Source organism: Phytophthora sojae, assembly GCF_000149755.1.
Source record: "Phytophthora sojae unplaced genomic scaffold PHYSOscaffold_4, whole genome shotgun sequence".
Classification (NCBI taxonomy): domain Eukaryota; phylum Oomycota; class Peronosporomycetes; order Peronosporales; family Peronosporaceae; genus Phytophthora; species Phytophthora sojae.
In genome coordinates, this window is record NW_009258118.1 from 6,771,227 (window position 1) to 6,789,837 (window position 18,611).

Here is an 18,611-nt window from a genome sequence, read left to right on the forward strand (position 1 = left end):
CGGCTGATTTGCATGCTAATCAGCCCGAATGTCCGACACCCACACGGCATTCGGTGGCCGATTTAACGTAAAACCGACAAACGCTAATGCTGACGAGAAATGACAGCGCAAATACATGACTTCAGAACTTGATAATAGAATGCAGTACACATCGAAGCTCACAGAAGCGTATTTAATGCACGCGATGCTATTTTTCGTTAGTAGGTACGCGAATCACTCAGCTCGTGGCGGTAAGTGGTCGCTCGTCGTATTTCTGGCGGGTAATGAGGCAACCCCCATTTTATTAACCTTACACCGATTTATACCCTTACCAATGCCACATGAAATCATAAGGATCCCCGATTTAGTACCAGTCAAATCTCTCATGAACGCTGCTTTATCAGCTAATCCGCTCGGGCAATCTAATCGGTTTCCACAATACTTTGTGGCCTGTAGTTCAGTCATTCGTTATGGTGGTCGAGACTAAATCCAATGAGGTCGCTGGTACAGTTTGTAAAAGAAAGCGAAATATTGAAAGAGCAAAGCTCAGAAAAAAACCGGGTCCGATTTTCGAGAAAGGAATTTCTTAGTTTCCTGGTATTAGGTGAAGGCCAGGTAATTGAATTAAAAAAAGAGTACTCGGTATATCCTGGGATAGTGGCACGAGAACCTCGGGAGCGAAACGATCGGCTATCATCTCCAAGTAGAGCGCTGTCATTGATAGCGATTTACTTGAAAACGGGAATCAGGGGCCACAACGTTGTAATTTGTTTTCCATCCGGATAACAGACACTTTACTTGTAATAGTATCTGCTTTACGCTCATCAGTACTTAGACGACGACCGTCCACTCGCGGACGGAATAGGACGTCACGAGGTCGTTGAGGGCGTAAGGGTCCTCTTTGGCGAAGTCCTCGACGAGCTGCTGGTCCGCCGCATTGAAGACGACGACTGCGGCGTCCGGAGGGTTCGCGAGGGCGCCGCCCATGACCAAGTGGCCGTTCTTCTTGGCGCTCTGGGCGTGTTCCAGGTGCTGGGAGCGGAAGGGCGCCCGGCGCTCGAAGATGTCGTCCACATACTCGTAGCGCAGGATGAAGAACTTCTTGTCGGCAGCGGCGGCGGTGGACGACATGGCGCGGGACAGCGAGGAGGACAGCGGCGAGCGAGTGGCGACTTGGCGGAGGGCGAACATCTTTGTCGACAGATCATAAAAATGTGCCTCCAATCAATCCCCTACGTAGTGATTAGCACGGTATATTACATTAGGAGGGAGCGTTAATAACACACAGTTAGATAACCGTGTCCTGCACTTCTCTGGCCCACATAAGAAACAACACTTCGGTTTTCTGGACATAACTTTTTACAAAAAAAATCGTTTGGTGACTCGCAATAACTCAACCGAAAGCTGCGCATTTGCTCCGTTTCACGCTATGATTTAAAAAAATCTAGCAGCAGAAAGAAAAGAGAAACAGCCTTTATCTGAAGTCCGTTTTAGGCAACATTAGGTTTTTAGCGAGGTACCGTCAAAAATTAGCGATATTAGAAAATAAAATATCACCGTAATCGCGAGTGACTGCTTTACCCTTATGTTCGGTTGTCGATGTTGTAGCGCCTGCTACAGTTTTGAGGTTTTTCTACGCGATTATCTCGACATGCGCAGACCAATTTATTTTGGCCAATAGTAAGATGAAACAGTTGATTATACCCAATCATATGTGACATGTGGTCCACATCAAATTGAGGTTTAATGCCGAACGTTGTTTCTTAAGTTGGCCAGAGAAGTAACGGCGAAGTCAAGGGTTTTCATCACTGATGAAGCCTTCGTGTGCGCTCTTTATATCTGCTGGAGGATGTTTAAAAACCACGGGGATTTTGCGTGGGTTTGAAGGAGATCTTCCTCATCAAATCGTTTTTGTGCAACAAAAAGCAACAAGATCGTTCCTCTGAGTAGGGGGCAATGGACTTGACTTCAAGTCAATGACTTGCTCTCAGCTTGTATTCTGTATTCTATTAGGGTGTCAAACCTACAACCTCGGCTCGGTTGCCGTGAAGCGACATGCCAATTTGACAGGATGCGGGGAAGACGCTAAAACCGACTGTTTGCCGGTACCGGTTGATGCAAATTGGTGACGTTGTGGCAGCTTTCGAAATGCATGTGCCAGCGTCCTGTAACACATCGGTCCGTGACCGGTGACGCAAATATACGTCCTGTCTCAGCGATGAATAACATCCGCAGTGTGCTTCAAAACATGTATTGAGCGAAGGCAGGAACTCGGTACTTAGAGCACATCGCTCTGTTTTCATTTCATCGTTGTGGGCACTAAGTATTTAAACGACAGCGGCAGCATCGATCGTCTGGCAGTGTCACCAAAACTATGGCGCTCTATTAGCTCAGGGGCTGCAAGTCCGCTAGACTTGCGATGCATCGTTTCGTACAGTCTCTGCTCATGCTTTGCGTCGTGCATTTTTTGGTGACGCACGGGACTTTGGGCCACTCTGGACTGAAAATGCATTGCGTGGACGGCGGTGCTCTCAACCCAACAATGCGCTGATGATGTCGCCCGTGAAAGCATTCCGATGATCCTAACACCGCCACTCTTGTTTGCGATTGGCTCGCCCCAAGGGAGCGTGCGTCGTGTGTGCGTCGTGCTTTGTCGGTGCGACACCAAGCAGTCCGGAGATGAAAAATCTCTTGTCAAGCTGGCTCGGATCTGAGGCCCGACGATTGCATTGAGTGCTCCTCTCTCATTATACATTTCTCCGTGTTGGACTTAAAGCAGCCCAGCACCAATCGCATGCACCCGTCGCCGGCATCCGTAGCATTCGCTTCGCCCCGGTGGTATCCACAGACTCCTCTAATAGAGTTTACCCAGCAGACCCTACCGACACAATGTCCAAGGACACAGCAATTCTCATCTTCCGGATCCTCTCTGGCATCGCCACAACCTGCATGGTCTCCAGCCCGTCGCTGCTAATGTACCGCATCCACAAGCAGAAGCACGTAGGCGTCGCGTCCGTCTTCCCGCTCGCCGCTTTACTCGCAAACTCACACGTTTGGTACGTCTGCCGCTTCTTTCATCCAAACCCAATGGAATATGATTTCACTAACATTTTCTCTTGTTCTTGTCTGTAGGATGATGTATGGATATCTCGAGGATATGTGGTTCCCAGTGTTCTCCTGCTTCTTGTACGGAGAGTGCTGCGCCGTTGTCTTCCTAACCATCTACACCTACTACTGCGCGGACAAGGGCTACGTGATCCGCACTCTGTCTGTATTCTTGACGATCCTCAGCCTCTTGACAGTCTACGCGATCGTGGGCGGTCTGGGCTACACTGGCCAGACGACCAAGAGTGTCAGCACCATCATCGGCATTTTCGCCGACTGCGCCGGTATCAGTCTCTACGGAGCACCCATGGAGAAGCTCTTCCAAGTGCTCAAGCACAAGACCGCCGTCTTCATCAACGTGCACATGGTCTACGCCGGCATCGCGAACAACATTGTGTGGCTCACGTACGGCGTCCTCATCACCAACTGGTTCATCATCTTCATCAACGTGCTATTCATCACGGTCAACACGTTCACCATGTGCCTGTACGTCAAGTACGACCCCAAGACGCACCCGCTGCAGGACGGATGGGACCGCCCGGACGACGAGGACGACGACCAGCAGATCTCCGTGACCATTGAGATGGCGCCGCATCTGGAGACCAAGGCGTCCATGAAATCCCTTACGAGTCTGCCCAGTCCAGAGTACGCGTGCATGTCGTCGCCGCTTGGCGAGCTGCGGGGTGCCAGCAAAGAGTAATCTAGCGAAGTAAAAGCAATCCGAACTTAACCTCAACGTTCGCGCTTTGCCCATCTGTCCATGTGAACGTTAAGCGGACTTAACGTTAGATTGTGTCCATAAATTATGTGCTGAACATACCAAACCCATGTAACAACATCATGAAACTATGCTACGGCATTCATAATGAATTTATGGACGCTCCCGACAGATTTGGGTTCATTTCACCCCCTCTGACTAAAAACATGGGCTCTATCTTTTCCGATGAATTTAATCGTCGCTCGTAGAATGAGCGTGCTTGTTCTGCGTCGAGTTCGACTCGACTCAGGGTTTTATCGAGGTGTGGCGCAAGCGATATAGTTCGTCTGTGTTAAAGCGTTGCTCTGTGCAACCTGTCGTTGAAATCGTTTTGCAGGGGATGGGCCGCGACTCGTGGCTGTCTGCTTCAGTTTCTGCTTGGAGCTGCACCAGCTCGAACCGTTAAACATTCCTGGCCCCACGATGCGGTCATAACTTGCATATCAAGCTTTGATCTAGCGGCACTAGCGCAGTGAGGCTGAATGCAATGGCGTTGCGCACTCACAACAATCGCCAAAACTATTTGTGCTGGGCCGCCGGCGGAATGATTCAGCGTGGCTCTGTCTTTGATTTCGAGCGTGAGAGCCTCGATTGCTCAGCGTGCCGCTGGTGAGCTTGCGCATCGGTGTCGCTTGGCTACGAAAGGACTAAATCTTAGCCTCTTATAGTGTGTCAGGCTCACGGTGATGAGGCCGTTTTGTCGAGGGAAGATCGCAATCCCATACGCACCACCGCGTCCCAAGTAGTGGCTCTGATAGCACGCTTCAAGTATCAGTCGCGCTCAACGCATAATCCTCGGCATAAGCTGCCGTCGGCCGCGTGGGCGGGCGGGGGGGGGGGGGGGGGGGTGAGCTGCCGCTCGTTTATTGTTTCATATCCGTGATTGAAAGCGGTCTCGCCCCGCTGATTTTCCGTTTCCAAGCTGATCGCCCACTTATCTGGGGGCTCTCGCGCCACTATCATTTGCGAGGCCTCGCCTCGAAACCGCAGCCGTCTACGTGCCGCGGCAGCGCCCTCACATCTTTGCCCCCAATGGTATTTGGGGTGATTGGGAGGCCAGTCAAGACTGGGCAGACAGTCTCTTCACGAATACCTATTTTGTCAGACCAAGAGCATGCTGAATGCATGGGGCAATTCTGACTGCAGTGTGCGCAATGATAGCGAGCGCTATAACTTTACACTCCACGACAAAAAGATATGGACACCACCAAAAGTGGCTGTAACTTCGTCAATTTTTATCTTTATAAGGTGCGGTTTGGACTAGAGTTGCAGAACACGCTGATAAAGATCTGCACGTTGCTAACACGCGCGCTTTTGCGTTTCTTCAGGTAGCTCACATACAAATCACTGGTTCTGCCCAGGTGACAAAACTTATGGACAGCTAATCCCCATACAAAATCCTATATTAACAAAAACCTCTTACAAATGATACGACTTGGACTTTACGATGCTTGACCGATGGGAAGGCGGTGCCCAGTGCGAGCGAGCACTCGTCCGTTGCACGGAGCTTGCTTCAGTAAGAAACGCTGCTTGGAGACACGCTACGCGCTCCAAAGACGAGACGAGCATCATTTTTAACGTTTTCGGGCATGTAAAACCGAGCGTGGCGAACTTCGAGCGCGAAGCGACACAGCCCCGCAGCTCCGTCTTGCCGCCGTTGCACCTTACCGCTGTGATTAAACTGCGCCATGCCGTTCATCTTCACTCGAGTCTTGCATAAACTGTCGGCACTGCCAGCTTTATCGCTGGTCGTGGCGCTCGCTTACTCACGACTCGGCGCACAAATAGCTCCACGGTTCCACTGCGTTTCTCGCGTGTTCTTCGCCGCTTGTGCTACTTCAGCAGAGTCTAGACACGCAGCGGCCGTTTGACGGAGGACGCCCAAACGGACGTTGTTCGAGGCGCCCAAGAGCTCGTCTATGGTCGCAGCGCGGTAGATTTGGGTCCTTTGCGCGCCCAAAGCAAGCGCGGTGCATGTGACGAGCGCGCGAGCTGCTTGGGACGGTGGGACAAGCGGCCGGCACGCTTGACTCGCTTTCGAGCGCAAGTGGCAGCATGCCGAGTCTGGATTTCTCAACCAGTCACCGCGCGCGTGCACTTATGCAGCAAGCCAGCGCTGCTTTCATCTCGAAGGCGATGGATGGAGGCGGTCATTATCCAATTTGCTGCTCAGGCCTCACAGCCAACCGGAATCGCAGCACTAGAGTCCCTCACCGCCCCACTCGAGTGCGGTATCACTTCAACCACTTCAACTGACAACACACAAAGCACAAGATGTCCCACACGACTGCCGTCCTGGTATTTCGCATCCTCGCGGGCTGCTCCTACCTCGTCATGCTCACGAGTCCGTCGCTCAACATCTACCGAGTGTACAAGGCCAAGAGCGTCGGCGTGCAGTCGATCTTCCCGCTCGTCTCGCTGCTCGCAAACTCCCACATCTGGTGCGTACTGGTAACAGTTAAAGGCGAGAAGATGAACGTTTACACTAACACTCTACCTACGATCCGAACAGGATGATGTACGGTTACCTCGCCAAGATCTACTTCCCCGTCTTCTCGTGCTTCCTGGTCGGTGACTTCGCCGCCGTCATTTACCTGTCCATCTACTACCGCTACTCGGATAACCGCGGCTACGTCGTTCGCTCGATAGCCACAACCCTCGTGATCATCGCCATCCTGAGCGCCTTCGCCATCGTCGGCGGCCTCGGATACACGAACCAGTCTCGCCACGGCGTCAGCACGGTGCTGGGGTTCTTCGCCGATATCGCCAGTCTGTGCCTGTACTGCGCGCCCATGGAGAAGCTGTTCCAAGTGCTCAAGCACAAGTCGGCCGTCTTCATCAACCTGCCCATGGTGCTCGCCGGCTACGCCAACAACATGATCTGGCTCACGTACGGCTCGCTCATCCAGAACTGGTTCATGATCTCCATCAACATCTTCTTCTTCTCCATGAGCACCTTCACGCTCGTCTTGTACCACATCTACGACCCCAAGACGCACCCGCTCAAGGACGGCTGGGACACCAACACGAACGACAACTCGGAGGAGGACGACGTGCAGCTCCAGATCTCCGTCGACCCCTCGGACGCCGACAGCAAGGACAAGAAGAGCTCCAACTTGCCGAGCCCGCAGTACGAGGCCATGCGCTCTCCAATTGCCCCCGCACGCGCGGATTAGAGAAATACAGACTTTTTATTTCATCATTTCATCGGAAGAGCTCGTTGTATAGATAGATCTCTGGAAATCACACATGATTGTTTGTAGCCGACTGCCAACGTTTCGAGCTTGATGCTTTCTGGGCCTTGTTGTAACTCTCAAGTCTCTTCGATGGGCCGCTGGCCCAAGCAGCAAAGAAAGCGAGTGGGTTGCTCCGTCGCAAGAAACGAACCGCTAAGAGATGAGCTATACAGACTTTTTTCTCCTTGTTTTGTTTGTTTTGTCATTTGGTTGGTTGCCCACTTGAGGGCACGCACGAAGAGCGCCCACGGTTTCCTGCTCCCAACATTCAAACTCAAACCACTCGATGAAGCTGTCTAGAGACCGCTCGCGAATCCGCCGCATCGCTCTTCGTTCTTATGTCGTTTGCTCGTGCCTTTCGCTGCTCCACGTAGGGTCGTCCCGCTCGCTGTGCATCGGGTTCTCTCTTGTTTCTCGCTTCACTTTATCGGCTGCCTTCCTTGGGCGACCAGCGCCAAGCCCGGACTAATCGGGCGGCGTCTAGATGCTGTACTCATCCGTTTCGAGCAAAGCCGGCGGCGGCAGGTTCTTAAAACTGTTCTGCTGGAGCGCGAGCTGCTCAAACTGCTTGGCTTCGTTGTCCAGCTGCAGCTCCGGTGTGAAGTCGAAGTCCTTGAACAGGCGCTTGTCGTCCTTGTGTCCGTTCGGGTTGGGGCGCTGCACCTGGGCAGCGTTCGGGTCCATCAGGTCGAAACCCCGCTCCATCTCGGAAATCTCCTGGTCTGTGAATGCCTGCGGGAAGTTGGACGTGTCGGGCACGCCGGACGGGTCCTTCTTGATCTTGGGCTGGAACGGAGGAGGCAGCTCGCGGGCCTTGAGCTTCTCCCAGTTAATGCCAGCGAAGAACGGGTGGTCGAAAATCTCGCGGTCGCCAGTGGGGCCGGATCCCAGTCGCTGCTTCGGGTCGCGGTGCAGTAATCTCTGGATAAGGTCGCGCGCGTTCGGCGACAGGTATTCGGGGATCACCAGGTGGCCACGCAGAATGTTGTGGAAGAGCTGCTTCTTGTCGTTCGTGTAGAACGGCGGCAGACCCGTCAGCAGCTCGAACAGCAGCGCGCCGACCGAGTACCAATCCAAAGCGAAACCGTGACCAGATCGAGAAAGCATTTCCGGGGCGAGATACATGGGGGAGCCGCAGAACGTGTTGGCCGACGTGTGGTCCTTGATTCCCTCCTTAGAAATACCGAAGTCAGTCAGCAGACAGTGACCGTCCAGATCCATCACAACGTTCTCAGGCTTCAGGTCACGGAACACAATGTTCTTCGAGTGAAGGTGCGACAGGGCCAGCGCGATCTCGCCAATGTAGAAAGCGGCCTCGCTCTCGGTGAAAGCCTTCCGTCGAGTAAGCGCCGAGAGCAAATCGCCACCGCCACAGTACTCCATCACCAAGAATAGTCGGTCCTGCGACTGGAACGCGTAGTACAGGGTCACGATGTACGGGTGGTCCGAGCATGCCTGCAGCGCTGCCTTCTCTGTGTGGATGTACTGAGCCTGGTTCTTCTGCACGATAGCCTGCTTGTTGTACGCCTTAAGCGCGTACCACTTGTCGCGGTTCGAGCCCTTGCCACGGACCAGATACACCTTGGCAAATGCACCACGACCAAGGACCTTGACGAACTCGAAATCACGCGGGCCAAGAGCGAGATCCTTCTGGTACTTGTTCTTGAATGCCAAGTGGCTGACCTGCGTCGCGTTGCCCTCGCGCGCAGCCATCTCGTTGCGAGGCTTCGGGGGCTGCGAAGGGTTCGTAGCTGCCAGGTTGGAGCCGCTGCCGAGCAGCACACGGATCGGGTGGCCAATGGGCGACAGATGCACGGGAAGACTGCCGCTGGCATTCGGTGCATCAATACGAGCGCCACGCGCCACCAGCAACTTGGCCGTGGGGATATCGCCCGACTCTGCTGCCATGTGAATAGCAGCGTTGCCCTGGTAGTCTGTCACGTTGGGGTCCGCACCTGCATCCAGAAGCTCCTTCACGCAGCTGTGTATCCACATAACAAACACAAATCCCGGTCAGTACAAAGATTCAACCACTCCACACCCCGCATAATAATACGCAGCACTTACTCAACGTTGCCGGCCTGGACAGCAATGTGCAGCGCCGTGTAGCTGTCTCCCGTTCGTGCAGACGAGTCGGCGCCACGCGCCAGCAGCTCCTTCACAGCGTTCGGGTGGTTGTTGCGCGCGGCCAGGTGCAGCGCCGACGTCTGGTTGATGCCCACGCCGTTCACGTCCACGACGTTGTCCCGCAGCAGCGTCGCAATCAGGTGCCAGTTGCCCACTTCGGCCGCGTCGAAGAGCTGGAACTGCTTCTTCTTGACGTCTCGCAGGTCCAGGATCATCTGCGGCGCCGTGGAGCGCAGCTTGCCGGCTCCGACCGCGGGGGCGTCCACCGAGCGTCCTCCGTTCGTCTCGAGCTCGTGGATCACCTGGTCCTTCATGGTCAACTGCTCGCGCAGCGACCGGTTCTCCTCCAGCAGCTGCTTGATGACGATGTCCTTGGGGTCCGACGACTTGTCGGCGCCGCGCACGATCTCGTGGTCCTCCAGCATGCTCGGGCGCGAGTAGTCCGTCTCCATGGCGCCCGCCTGCATCATGCCGGCCAGGCCGGCGGTGACGCCGGGGCCGCCCGAGGCGCCGAGGTTCACGCCGCCGCTGGGCGCCGAGTCGTGGAAGCTGCCGCGCATCTGGCTCTTCTTGAGCGCGTTGATGTGCGCCCTGACGGACTTGACCCAGTCCTCCATCTCGCGCGCCGTGCTGGCCTGGCAGAACATCTTCTTGGTGGGGGTCACGACCTCGAAGCAGTTGGCCTTGTCGTCGATGTTGCTCTTGCGCACGATCGTGTCGGGCGTGAGCTCCAGCTCGCCCTTGAGGTGCACGATGTCCTCCTTGCCCGTGTTGAAGAAGCCGCCGCCCTGCTTGTAGTACGACAAGTGGCCCTCGGCCAGCACGAAGAAGCGCTCCTTCCAGTTGGCGAACGCGTCCATGCTCGACATGGCGCGCTTGGTCAGGAAGCCCGTCTTGCTGGACACGAAGCCCGCCGCGTCGTCCTTGAACGACGCCGACACCATGTGCTGGCCCGGCGTCGTGGCCGGGGACGACGACAGCAGCGCCGCCGCGCTCGCGGGCTTGCCGAAGCTGATGGTGTTGCGCCCGTTGGGGCCGAAGGCGCCGCCGCCCACGGGGCTCATGCCGCCGAACGCGCCGCCGCCGCCGCTGCCGCTGGACAGCGCCTCGCCCTGGCTGTTGCCGCGGCGCCGCGCCTTGGTGAAGCGCTTGCCGATGGCGCCGCGCTCGCCGGGGCTGCGCATGCTGCCGCTGCTGCTGGACATCGGGCGGACGAAGGAGAAGACACGAGGCCGCTGTCTTCTGTCTTGCTCTTCCTTCTTTCGCTTTTGGGCCGCCCTTATCCCCTCCCCCTGTGGAGCTGTGCGTATTTTGAGGTCAAAAATTTGAGATTTGGTCCTGGGGGACCAAACGACTGGGCGATTGTATGTGGGATCCAACGTGGCGGTGGATTCTTTTGGGTGCGGGGCACCCCCCGATTGGCCCGTATCCGGCCATATGGCGTGACTGGATTTCAGTATGGAGCGTCTTGAAGTCGGGGCAGTAATGAACACGCCTTCACTCTATGCATGTGTGCATCGTGAGAGAAAGTTACGAGTTTTGTGCCCTTTGTATTGCGTCGCAAGCAGGTTGGGGGCGCTCGGCTGCTATCAGCGCCAGATGGGCTTTATTTTGCGCAGTCCAGCGTGGGGTCGTCGTGGCGCGACCCAAAAAGATGTTCCTAGTCCTTTGGTCCGTCCGCCTCGGTCGTGTGCGATCCGGCGATGGCAAAAGGGTGTGAGGAACGGGAGCTGTACCGTACTGTACTCTACATCTAAAGTTTCTCCGCATGAAGACAAACCGAAGCCTCACACGCAGCCAAAGGACACTGCGACCGCATTTACGATCGCGGATTGTCGACGATGAATGCATCCCACTATTGCTTACACGGACGGTAGGACCGCGTGTGCATCACCATGAGTGTAGCAACTACAGTACCGCCGGTGCCGTCTTCATCGCCATGACCAGGTCATCGCGAACCTCTTGATCCGAAATGCGTGCAAAACAATTTGTTGCATGTATTTTTGATACCTGCGCAGGGACGCTTGGAGGATATATAAGCTTCAAACGCGTTGGGATCCATTCCCGCTCAAGCACGAGTATGAACCGTAGTCTGTAGCCGACTCAGAGGTCATGTCATTGAAAAAAAATACAGAAGAGCTGTTCAGAACAGAAGGCAACGAGTTCATATTTTATCAATAGGCTCTAAGCTTAGTAAGAGTTGTGTGGGTGTAGTAGATATCTTAGCGCAGAGGAGTTGACGCATTGAGCTTCTGGTCGCCGGACACGTCGATCACGACGAACTCTTCGTCGTTGGCATCCGCATCTTCCTTGAGCGGGAACTTCTTCAAGTCTACGCCCTCGTCCGCCACCTTCTTGTCCTAGCCTTCCTCCAGCGGGTGGGTCTTGGGGTCGTAGATGTGGTACACGACCAGCGTGAACGAGTTCATGGAGAAGAAGAAGATGTTGATGGAGATCATGAACCAGTTGCCCAGCAGACTGCCGAACGTGAGCCAGATGACGTTCATGTAGCCCGCGAGCACCATGGGCAGGTTCATGAAGGCCGCGGACTTGTGCTTGAGCACCATGTAGAGCTTCTCCATCGGCGCACAGTACAGGCAGACGCTGGCGATGTCGGCGAAGAACCCCAAGACCGTGCTCACCTCGTGGCGCGTCTGGTTCGTGACCCCAAAGCCGCCGAGAATGGCGTACAATGTCAGCACAAAGAGGATCACGACTGTTGTGACGATTGAGCGGATAAGATATCGCTTGTTATCCGAGTAGTGATAGTAGATGACCAGGTAGATGACAGCGGCAAAGTCCCCGACGAGGAAGCAGGAGAAGACGGGAAAGTAAATCTTGGCCAGGTAGCCGTACATCATCCTGAACAATAAATGAACAGAGATTATTGTGGAAACCGATTAGATTGCCCGAGCGGATTAGCTGATAAAGCAGCGTTCATGAGAGATTTGATTGGTACTAAATCGGGGATCCTTATGATTTCATGTGGCATTGGTAAGGGTATAAATCGGTGTAAGGTTAATAAAATGGGGGTTGCCTCATTACCCGCCAGAAATACGACGAGCGACCACTTACCGCCACGAGCTGAGTGATTCGCGTACCTACTAACGAAAAATAGCATCGCGTGCATTAAATACGCTTCTGTGAGCTTCGATGTGTACTGCATTCTATTATCAAGTTCTGAAGTCATGTATTTGCGCTGTCATTTCTCGTCAGCATTAGCGTTTGTCGGTTTTACGTTAAATCGGCCACCGAATGCCGTGTGGGTGTCGGACATTCGGGCTGATTAGCATGCAAATCAGCCGTCCCGGGCTTTGTAAGCCGTGGAGCAGCTAAATCAGCTTGCCACATGGCGTTGTAGGCACAACTGACCGCTCTGTCAAATCAGAGTACAAATCTTAGTCTTTCGATCTAATTAGGAGGTCGGATTTAGCAAATCAGACCCCATTAAGCTTCATCATCTGCTTAATCAACCGATTTATATCCCAATTAGACAATCTAATCGGTTTCCACAATAGAAAATGTCTATCCGTCATAACACTAACCAGAGGTGCGAGTTGGCGAGCAGAGCAACGAGTGGGAAGATGGATTGCTGTTGAATGAAGAGGCGCGCCGAGCGCGCCCCGCTCGCAGAGTGGCAGCAGGCTTCGCCTGTCTGCCAGTCGAGTTATTTTGCAACTGAAAGCAAACCCTCTCAAACATGTTATTATTGTTTTAGCAAGTACGAGAGAAGTTCAGATCGCCAGCTGTGGTCTGGATAGTGCAGCAGAGATCTGCCTGCCAACCATACATAGTGCGATGACGACACGAGGCCGAGGAGTGAGGAGTCGAGGACGCAGTCCGAAGACGAGCTCACCTCCTCTTTTGCCTCCAGGTACCCAGCACGGATCTAGAGTAGTAGGCATAGGAATAGAGGATAACCAAAAGAGTAATACATTGTAGTGAGCTACCTACTCTGTGTAAACTGTTCATTTCAACATTTCAAGTACAATGAGCAAGCTCCAGGTTGTCATGTCGTCGGTCGACTCGCTGAAGCTCAACGGGAAGTCCCTGCACTTAGCTGCGTGGAAGAGCAGGTTGATCATCCACCTCAGGGCGCTGAGTGAGCAACGCGCGCTCGAGGAGCTGCAGCACAAGCGTGCAAAGCCGCTGACGCGCTTCGAGGATCTGGTCGTAAGCCAGCCGGAGCTGCCGCCACGCTCGCCCGCGGCGGACAAAGAGGTGACATGGCAGCACGATTTGCACGAGACGCTGCTGAATCAGCAGTCGTCGTACATCAAGCGGCTGCTGTGTGAAACGCTGCCGGGCGGTTTCAAGGGAATCGCGACCAAGCAAATGGACGAGCCGGTCCATGTGATTTGGCGGCTTGTTGAGAAGCGGTACAGCCTCAGCAACGCGGCAGGCGTCGTCGGGCTGGTACAGCAGTTCCTGGAGGTGGTGAACGCCGACTTCAAGAGCGTTGGCCAGCTCTTACAAGACCTCAACACCGTGCGCAGCCAGGTCAAAGTGAACGCGCACGAGGCTCTGCATACGCACATGATCACGTCGAAGATGATGCTGGTCATGGTGCTCGGTGTGCTTCCGAGGCACATGTGGGGCTCCTCCGTCAAGTTCACGGAGGAGAGCTTCACACTGGAGAAGGTGAGCGAGAAGCTTGCCAACATCTTTGACAACAAGACCAAGAGCGAAATTATGGCGCTGGCTAGCGGCAGGGTGGTCAACCACGTCAAGTCGACCCCAGCCAAGACGGCTCCAACAAATCCGAAGGGATCCGTTCTGGGCAAGCGAAAGGCCGCAGACGGTCCGATCATCGACGACCACTACAACGTCGGGTACATGAGGTGCCACTACTGCGCAGGCGCGCAAAACGATCGGGATGGCATTGGCCCACACAAGATGCTTGACTGCCCCGCGCGTCGCGCAGACAGGGCTGCGGGTGTGTTTCGCCGCAACGTGTGGACGTACCCAAGCCGCAGGCTCGCAAGGAAGTGCACGAGCCTACACCCAAGATGAATGGCAATGGAAAGGGTAAGGGTAAGGCCAAGGCCAAGGCCAAGGAGCGTCGTGAAATCCCATTGGCTGAGTGCCTGGCCAAAGTCGTGGCGGTAGACGCGTGCGACGCGCAGCAAGATTCGCTGCCCGCGACCCCGGATGGGTACACGAGCCCGCACCCAAGCAACTTTCAGCAGCCTGACACGCCGGGAAAGGACGCTTCGCCGATGAGCGACGAAGACGAGCCAATGGAGAGCGTCGTCAACGCCGTGAAAGCTGACGCTTCGGGCACGGCTCCAGCCGCCGCTAAGCAATCGGACGACGACGTGGACATGGAAGGACAGCCAAGCGAGGGCAGCAATCTAGAGATTGCCGAGGCGACGAAGAGCTTCGCCAGCATGCTGACTGACCTCGAGAAAAAGGTGCGAAGTTTGTATTCATTTCTGTTAGACGATGATTCGTATCTAACCACAAATTCTTGGGTACTTAACTCAGGGTGCGGGCACGGGCTAACCAGCGAGGCAGTGCGGTTTGTGCAGAAGGAGCCCAACAACCAGTACATGTTTACATTCGCACAGGCTCTAAGCATTCAAACACATCTTGGCACGATAAAATTGTATTTGCATGGTCCACAAGGAATTAGACCTTTTCTGTTCGAAAATATTGCGTTAGTACCGGACGCTACCTCGAACATTCTGAGCGAGTTCTGGCTCAGGCGCGGTGGGTACCAGATATATGGTTCCCTAACTGGCGAGTACAAATTTGTGTTCTTTGCCAATGAATTAGTGTTTGTTGCAAAAGCAATTAACGGGGCATACTATATACAGAATAAAACACTGCAAGAGCGTCAACTACTGTGCAACGCAGTGAAACAGGAGCCCTGTAAACCACTAGCTCGCCTAGGTACTGAGAGGTTAGAGCGCACACTGCAGGAGTGGCATGTTAAGCTGGGCCACCTTAATAAGGATGCATTAATTGCAATGTTAAGCACAAAAGTGGTGACTGGAATGCCAAAAATTTCCGCACCAGGTCTAAGAAAGATCCCATTCTTTTGCACAACTTGTGCAGAGATGAAGAAGAGGAGAATGTCCTACCGGAATGCAAAGGGCTCGAGAGATGAGAACCCAATCAGCACCATTCATATGGACACAAACGGCCCCATGAAGATCATAGGGGTGTATGGCATCTGCGGGAAAATCAAATACTTCCTGAGTATCATTGACGACAACACGTCGTGGCGCTGGACCTACGTCCTACGCTGTAAGAAAGAAGTCTTTGAGAAAGTAGAGGAGCTACTTTTGCACCTTGAGCGTGAGGGAAAGTTCACGATTCGTCGGATCCGGTCCGATGGAGGAACTGAGTTTGTGAATGCAGCTTTTAAAAGCTTCTGTAAAGGCAAAGGCATCGTATTCCAGACATCCAACGCCTACAGCCCCGAAGAAAACGGAGCTGCAGAGCGAGGCCACCAGAGCAAACTGGATAGAGTTCGTTGCGCGTTGAAAGACGCAGCTATGGAACACAGGTGGTGGCCAGAGGCGCTCATGTACATGACTTATGTGCAGAATCGCACACCCATGGCACGTTTGGGAAACAAGACACCGTATGAGATGGTGTATGGGGAGCCTCCCAACGTGAGCAAGCTACCTGTGTGGGGATGTGTGTGCTTTGCGCACGTTCCTGCCGCCCTAAGAAAGGACAAAAAGCTGTCTGCTCGCGCCGAAAAGTGCCGGTTTCTCGGAATATCTGAGGAAACGAAGGGTTATAGACTCTGGGACATGTATAACAACAAGCACATCTTATCGCGTGATGACGACCAATGTAGCCACCATGGTTCAGCGAGCTTTCGGTCAGGCCGAAGAGCCCCTCACAATTGAATCTGCCGCGCGCGAGCCACCCGCAGCAGATGGAAACCAAACACTAGCCACCGAGTCTACGGAGGCAGTGGGAGCTGAAGCACTTGCCGACGGGTCCACGGCAGTAGTGGGAGCTGAATCATGAGCACAGGGGTCTACTGAGGCAGTGGGAGCTGAAGCAGCTACTGAAAACAGTAACCCAGCAGTGGGAGCTCAAAAGAAACGCCAACGTGTGGGACTCGTCGATACGCCACAGAGGCGTGAATCCCGCCCACGTAGAGAGGCGAAGAAGCCGAAGAGATACGCGGACTATTAGTGCTTCCAGGCGATGCTAGATAAGAACATTGCGCAGGACATACTAGAGCACAAAGTGCCGACACCACGGTCGCTCAAAGCAGCCTTAAGTGGACCACATAGAGAGCAATGGAAATAAGCTCTGGAACTTGAGTACGACTCCTTGATCGAGAATGGGACGTGGAGACTCGTAAAACTGCCACCCGGACGTAAGGTTTTGCCCTGTCACTGGGTACTAGTAGTAAAGTATAACGCCGACGGGACTGTCGAGCGGTTCAAAGCACGCCTCGTAGCACAGGGCAACCACCAGGAGTTTGGGGTAGACTGTGATGAGGTATACGCACCCGTGGCACGATTTGAGTCGCTGCGCCTAGTGCTGGCGATAGGGACGATATTGGACTGTCACATCCACCAGATGGATGTCCATACGGCGTTTTTGAACGGCACGATGGAAGGAGAGCAAAAGATCTACATGAGGCAACCTCACGGTTTTGCGAAGCGAGGCCAAGAGCACTTGGTCTGTGAACTTCTGAAGAGCATCTATGGCCTGAAACAAGCTCCGCGCATCTGGTATAAAGTCCTACATACCTTTTTGACGTCGATGGGTTTTGCACGCTGCCACAAAGCGTTTTGCATCTACGTGCAAAAAGTGGGAGTAGATTGGATCATAGTCCTGGTCTATGTCGATGATCTGACGATCATGTCGCTGAACATGCGACTCATTGATGGGCTCAAAGCCGAGTTGTCAAAACGGTTCAAGATGAAAGACCTTGGCGACATTCACTACATCCTCAAGATGGAGGTAACTCGCAATAGGAACCAGCGTGTGATGATGATCTCACAGCGCAAGTACATTGCAGAGCTGATCACGAAGTACAAACTGGTCGATAGCTCGCCGGTGATGACACCGCAAGCACCTGGCCTCGTACTCGAGCCAGAGACGGACATGAGCGCAGAGCCGGTTGCTGCGCAGCCTTACGACTACAGAGGCATTGTTGGATCACTCCAATATTTGGTCCGTGGGACACGACTGGACATCGCCAACGCGGTTAGAGAATTGAGCAAATTTCTGTCTTGTTACAACCGCGCGCACTGGGAAGCGGCTAGGCGAGTACTCAAATACTTGAAAGGGACGTCAACGTACGGTCTGTTTCTCGAAGGAAAAACGAGAGACGTGACTTACGAAGTGTACACTGACGCGAGCTTTGCGTGTCAACCTAAAGAACGTAAATCCGTAGCAGGGTACGTAATCCAAATGGCCGGAGCCAGTGTGTCATGGTGTAGTAGCAAGCAGGGAGGCGTGTCGCTCTCTACTGCTGAAGCCGAACTCATCGCACTAAGTGAGGGAGCTAAAGAAAGTGAGTGGTTGTGGCACTTGCTGGGAGAAATGGGGTTTCCTCAAAAAGTACCAGTGCAGGTATGGTGTGACAGCAACGCTGCCATCAGCATTGTGAAAAATCCTGGAAATCACAAAGCAAACAAACACATCGAGATCCGCTACCTGTTTACGAGGGACCTGGTTGAACTTCGCCGCCTCAAGATAGCTTACTGCTCTACAGCAGAAATGACTGCGGATATTCTCACTAAAGCTCTCCCCACAAAACAATTCCTGAAACTAAGAGAGAAACTAGGAGTGCGAGATCTGAAACTTTACCCTAGTACTTAGTGGGAGTGTTGAATGAAGAGGCGCGCCGAGCGCGCCCCGCTCGCAGAGTGGCAGCAGGCTTCGCCTGTCTGCCAGTCGAGTTATTTTGCAACTGAAAGCAAACCCTCTCAAACATGTTATTATTGTTTTAGCAAGTACGAGAGAAGTTCAGATCGCCAGCTGTGTGCAGCAGAGAGCTGCCTGCCAACCATACATAGTGCGATGACGACACGAGGCCGAGGAGTGAGGAGTCGAGGACGCAGTCCGAAGACGAGCTCACTTCCTCTTTTGCCTCCAGGTACCCAGCACGGATCTAGAGTAGTAGGCATAGGAATAGAGGATAACCAAAAGAGTAATACATTGTAGTGAGCTACCTACTCTGTGTAAACTGTTCCTTTCAACAATTGGACGCCGACGCTTTGGGCCTTGTGCACGCGGTAAATGTTGAGCGACGGGCTGCTGAGCATCACGAGGTAGGAACACCCGGCGAGGATGCGGAACACCAGCAACGCGGTTGCGTGCGACATTGTGGGCGCTGGTATGTGGGGCGACTACAACGCTGCTTGATCGATGCTTGGCCACACTTGTATTGGAATTTGAGTAATGATCATCTCGTGAGACTT

At 53.8% G+C, this 18,611-nt stretch overlaps 5 protein-coding genes across 5 annotated transcripts; 3 read left to right on the top strand and 2 right to left on the bottom strand.

Moving 5' to 3' along the window:
• Positions 1 to 810: 810 nt before the first annotated feature.
• Positions 811 to 1,170, bottom strand: PHYSODRAFT_499822 (hypothetical protein; the record flags this gene model as incomplete). Its single annotated transcript, XM_009529535.1, has 1 exon — positions 811 to 1,170. The coding sequence occupies one exon, from the start codon at positions 1,168 to 1,170 to the stop codon at positions 811 to 813; it is 360 nt and encodes a 119-aa protein (XP_009527830.1).
• A 1,414-nt stretch (positions 1,171 to 2,584) lies between these two features.
• Positions 2,585 to 3,823, top strand: PHYSODRAFT_354689 (hypothetical protein). Its single transcript, XM_009529536.1, has 2 exons — positions 2,585 to 3,035; positions 3,112 to 3,823. Exons 1-2 carry the CDS (start codon positions 2,869 to 2,871, stop codon positions 3,782 to 3,784), a joined length of 840 nt encoding a protein of 279 aa, XP_009527831.1. The 5' UTR covers positions 2,585 to 2,868; the 3' UTR covers positions 3,785 to 3,823.
• A 2,193-nt stretch (positions 3,824 to 6,016) lies between these two features.
• Positions 6,017 to 7,017, top strand: PHYSODRAFT_559402 (hypothetical protein; the record flags this gene model as incomplete). The annotated part of the gene is made up of 2 exons (XM_009529537.1): positions 6,017 to 6,282; positions 6,354 to 7,017. The coding sequence occupies exons 1-2, from the start codon at positions 6,116 to 6,118 to the stop codon at positions 7,015 to 7,017; spliced, it is 831 nt and encodes a 276-aa protein (XP_009527832.1). The 5' UTR covers positions 6,017 to 6,115.
• Positions 7,018 to 11,564: 4,547 nt separating this feature from the next.
• On the bottom strand, positions 11,565 to 12,065 carry PHYSODRAFT_255427 (hypothetical protein; the record flags this gene model as incomplete). Its single annotated transcript, XM_009529538.1, has 1 exon — positions 11,565 to 12,065. The coding sequence occupies one exon, from the start codon at positions 12,063 to 12,065 to the stop codon at positions 11,565 to 11,567; it is 501 nt and encodes a 166-aa protein (XP_009527833.1).
• A 1,150-nt stretch (positions 12,066 to 13,215) lies between these two features.
• PHYSODRAFT_499001 (hypothetical protein) lies at positions 13,216 to 14,217 on the top strand (the record flags this gene model as incomplete). Its single annotated transcript, XM_009529539.1, has 2 exons — positions 13,216 to 13,551; positions 13,639 to 14,217. The coding sequence occupies 2 exons, from the start codon at positions 13,216 to 13,218 to the stop codon at positions 14,215 to 14,217; spliced, it is 915 nt and encodes a 304-aa protein (XP_009527834.1).
• Between the last annotated feature and the right edge of the window lie 4,394 nt (positions 14,218 to 18,611).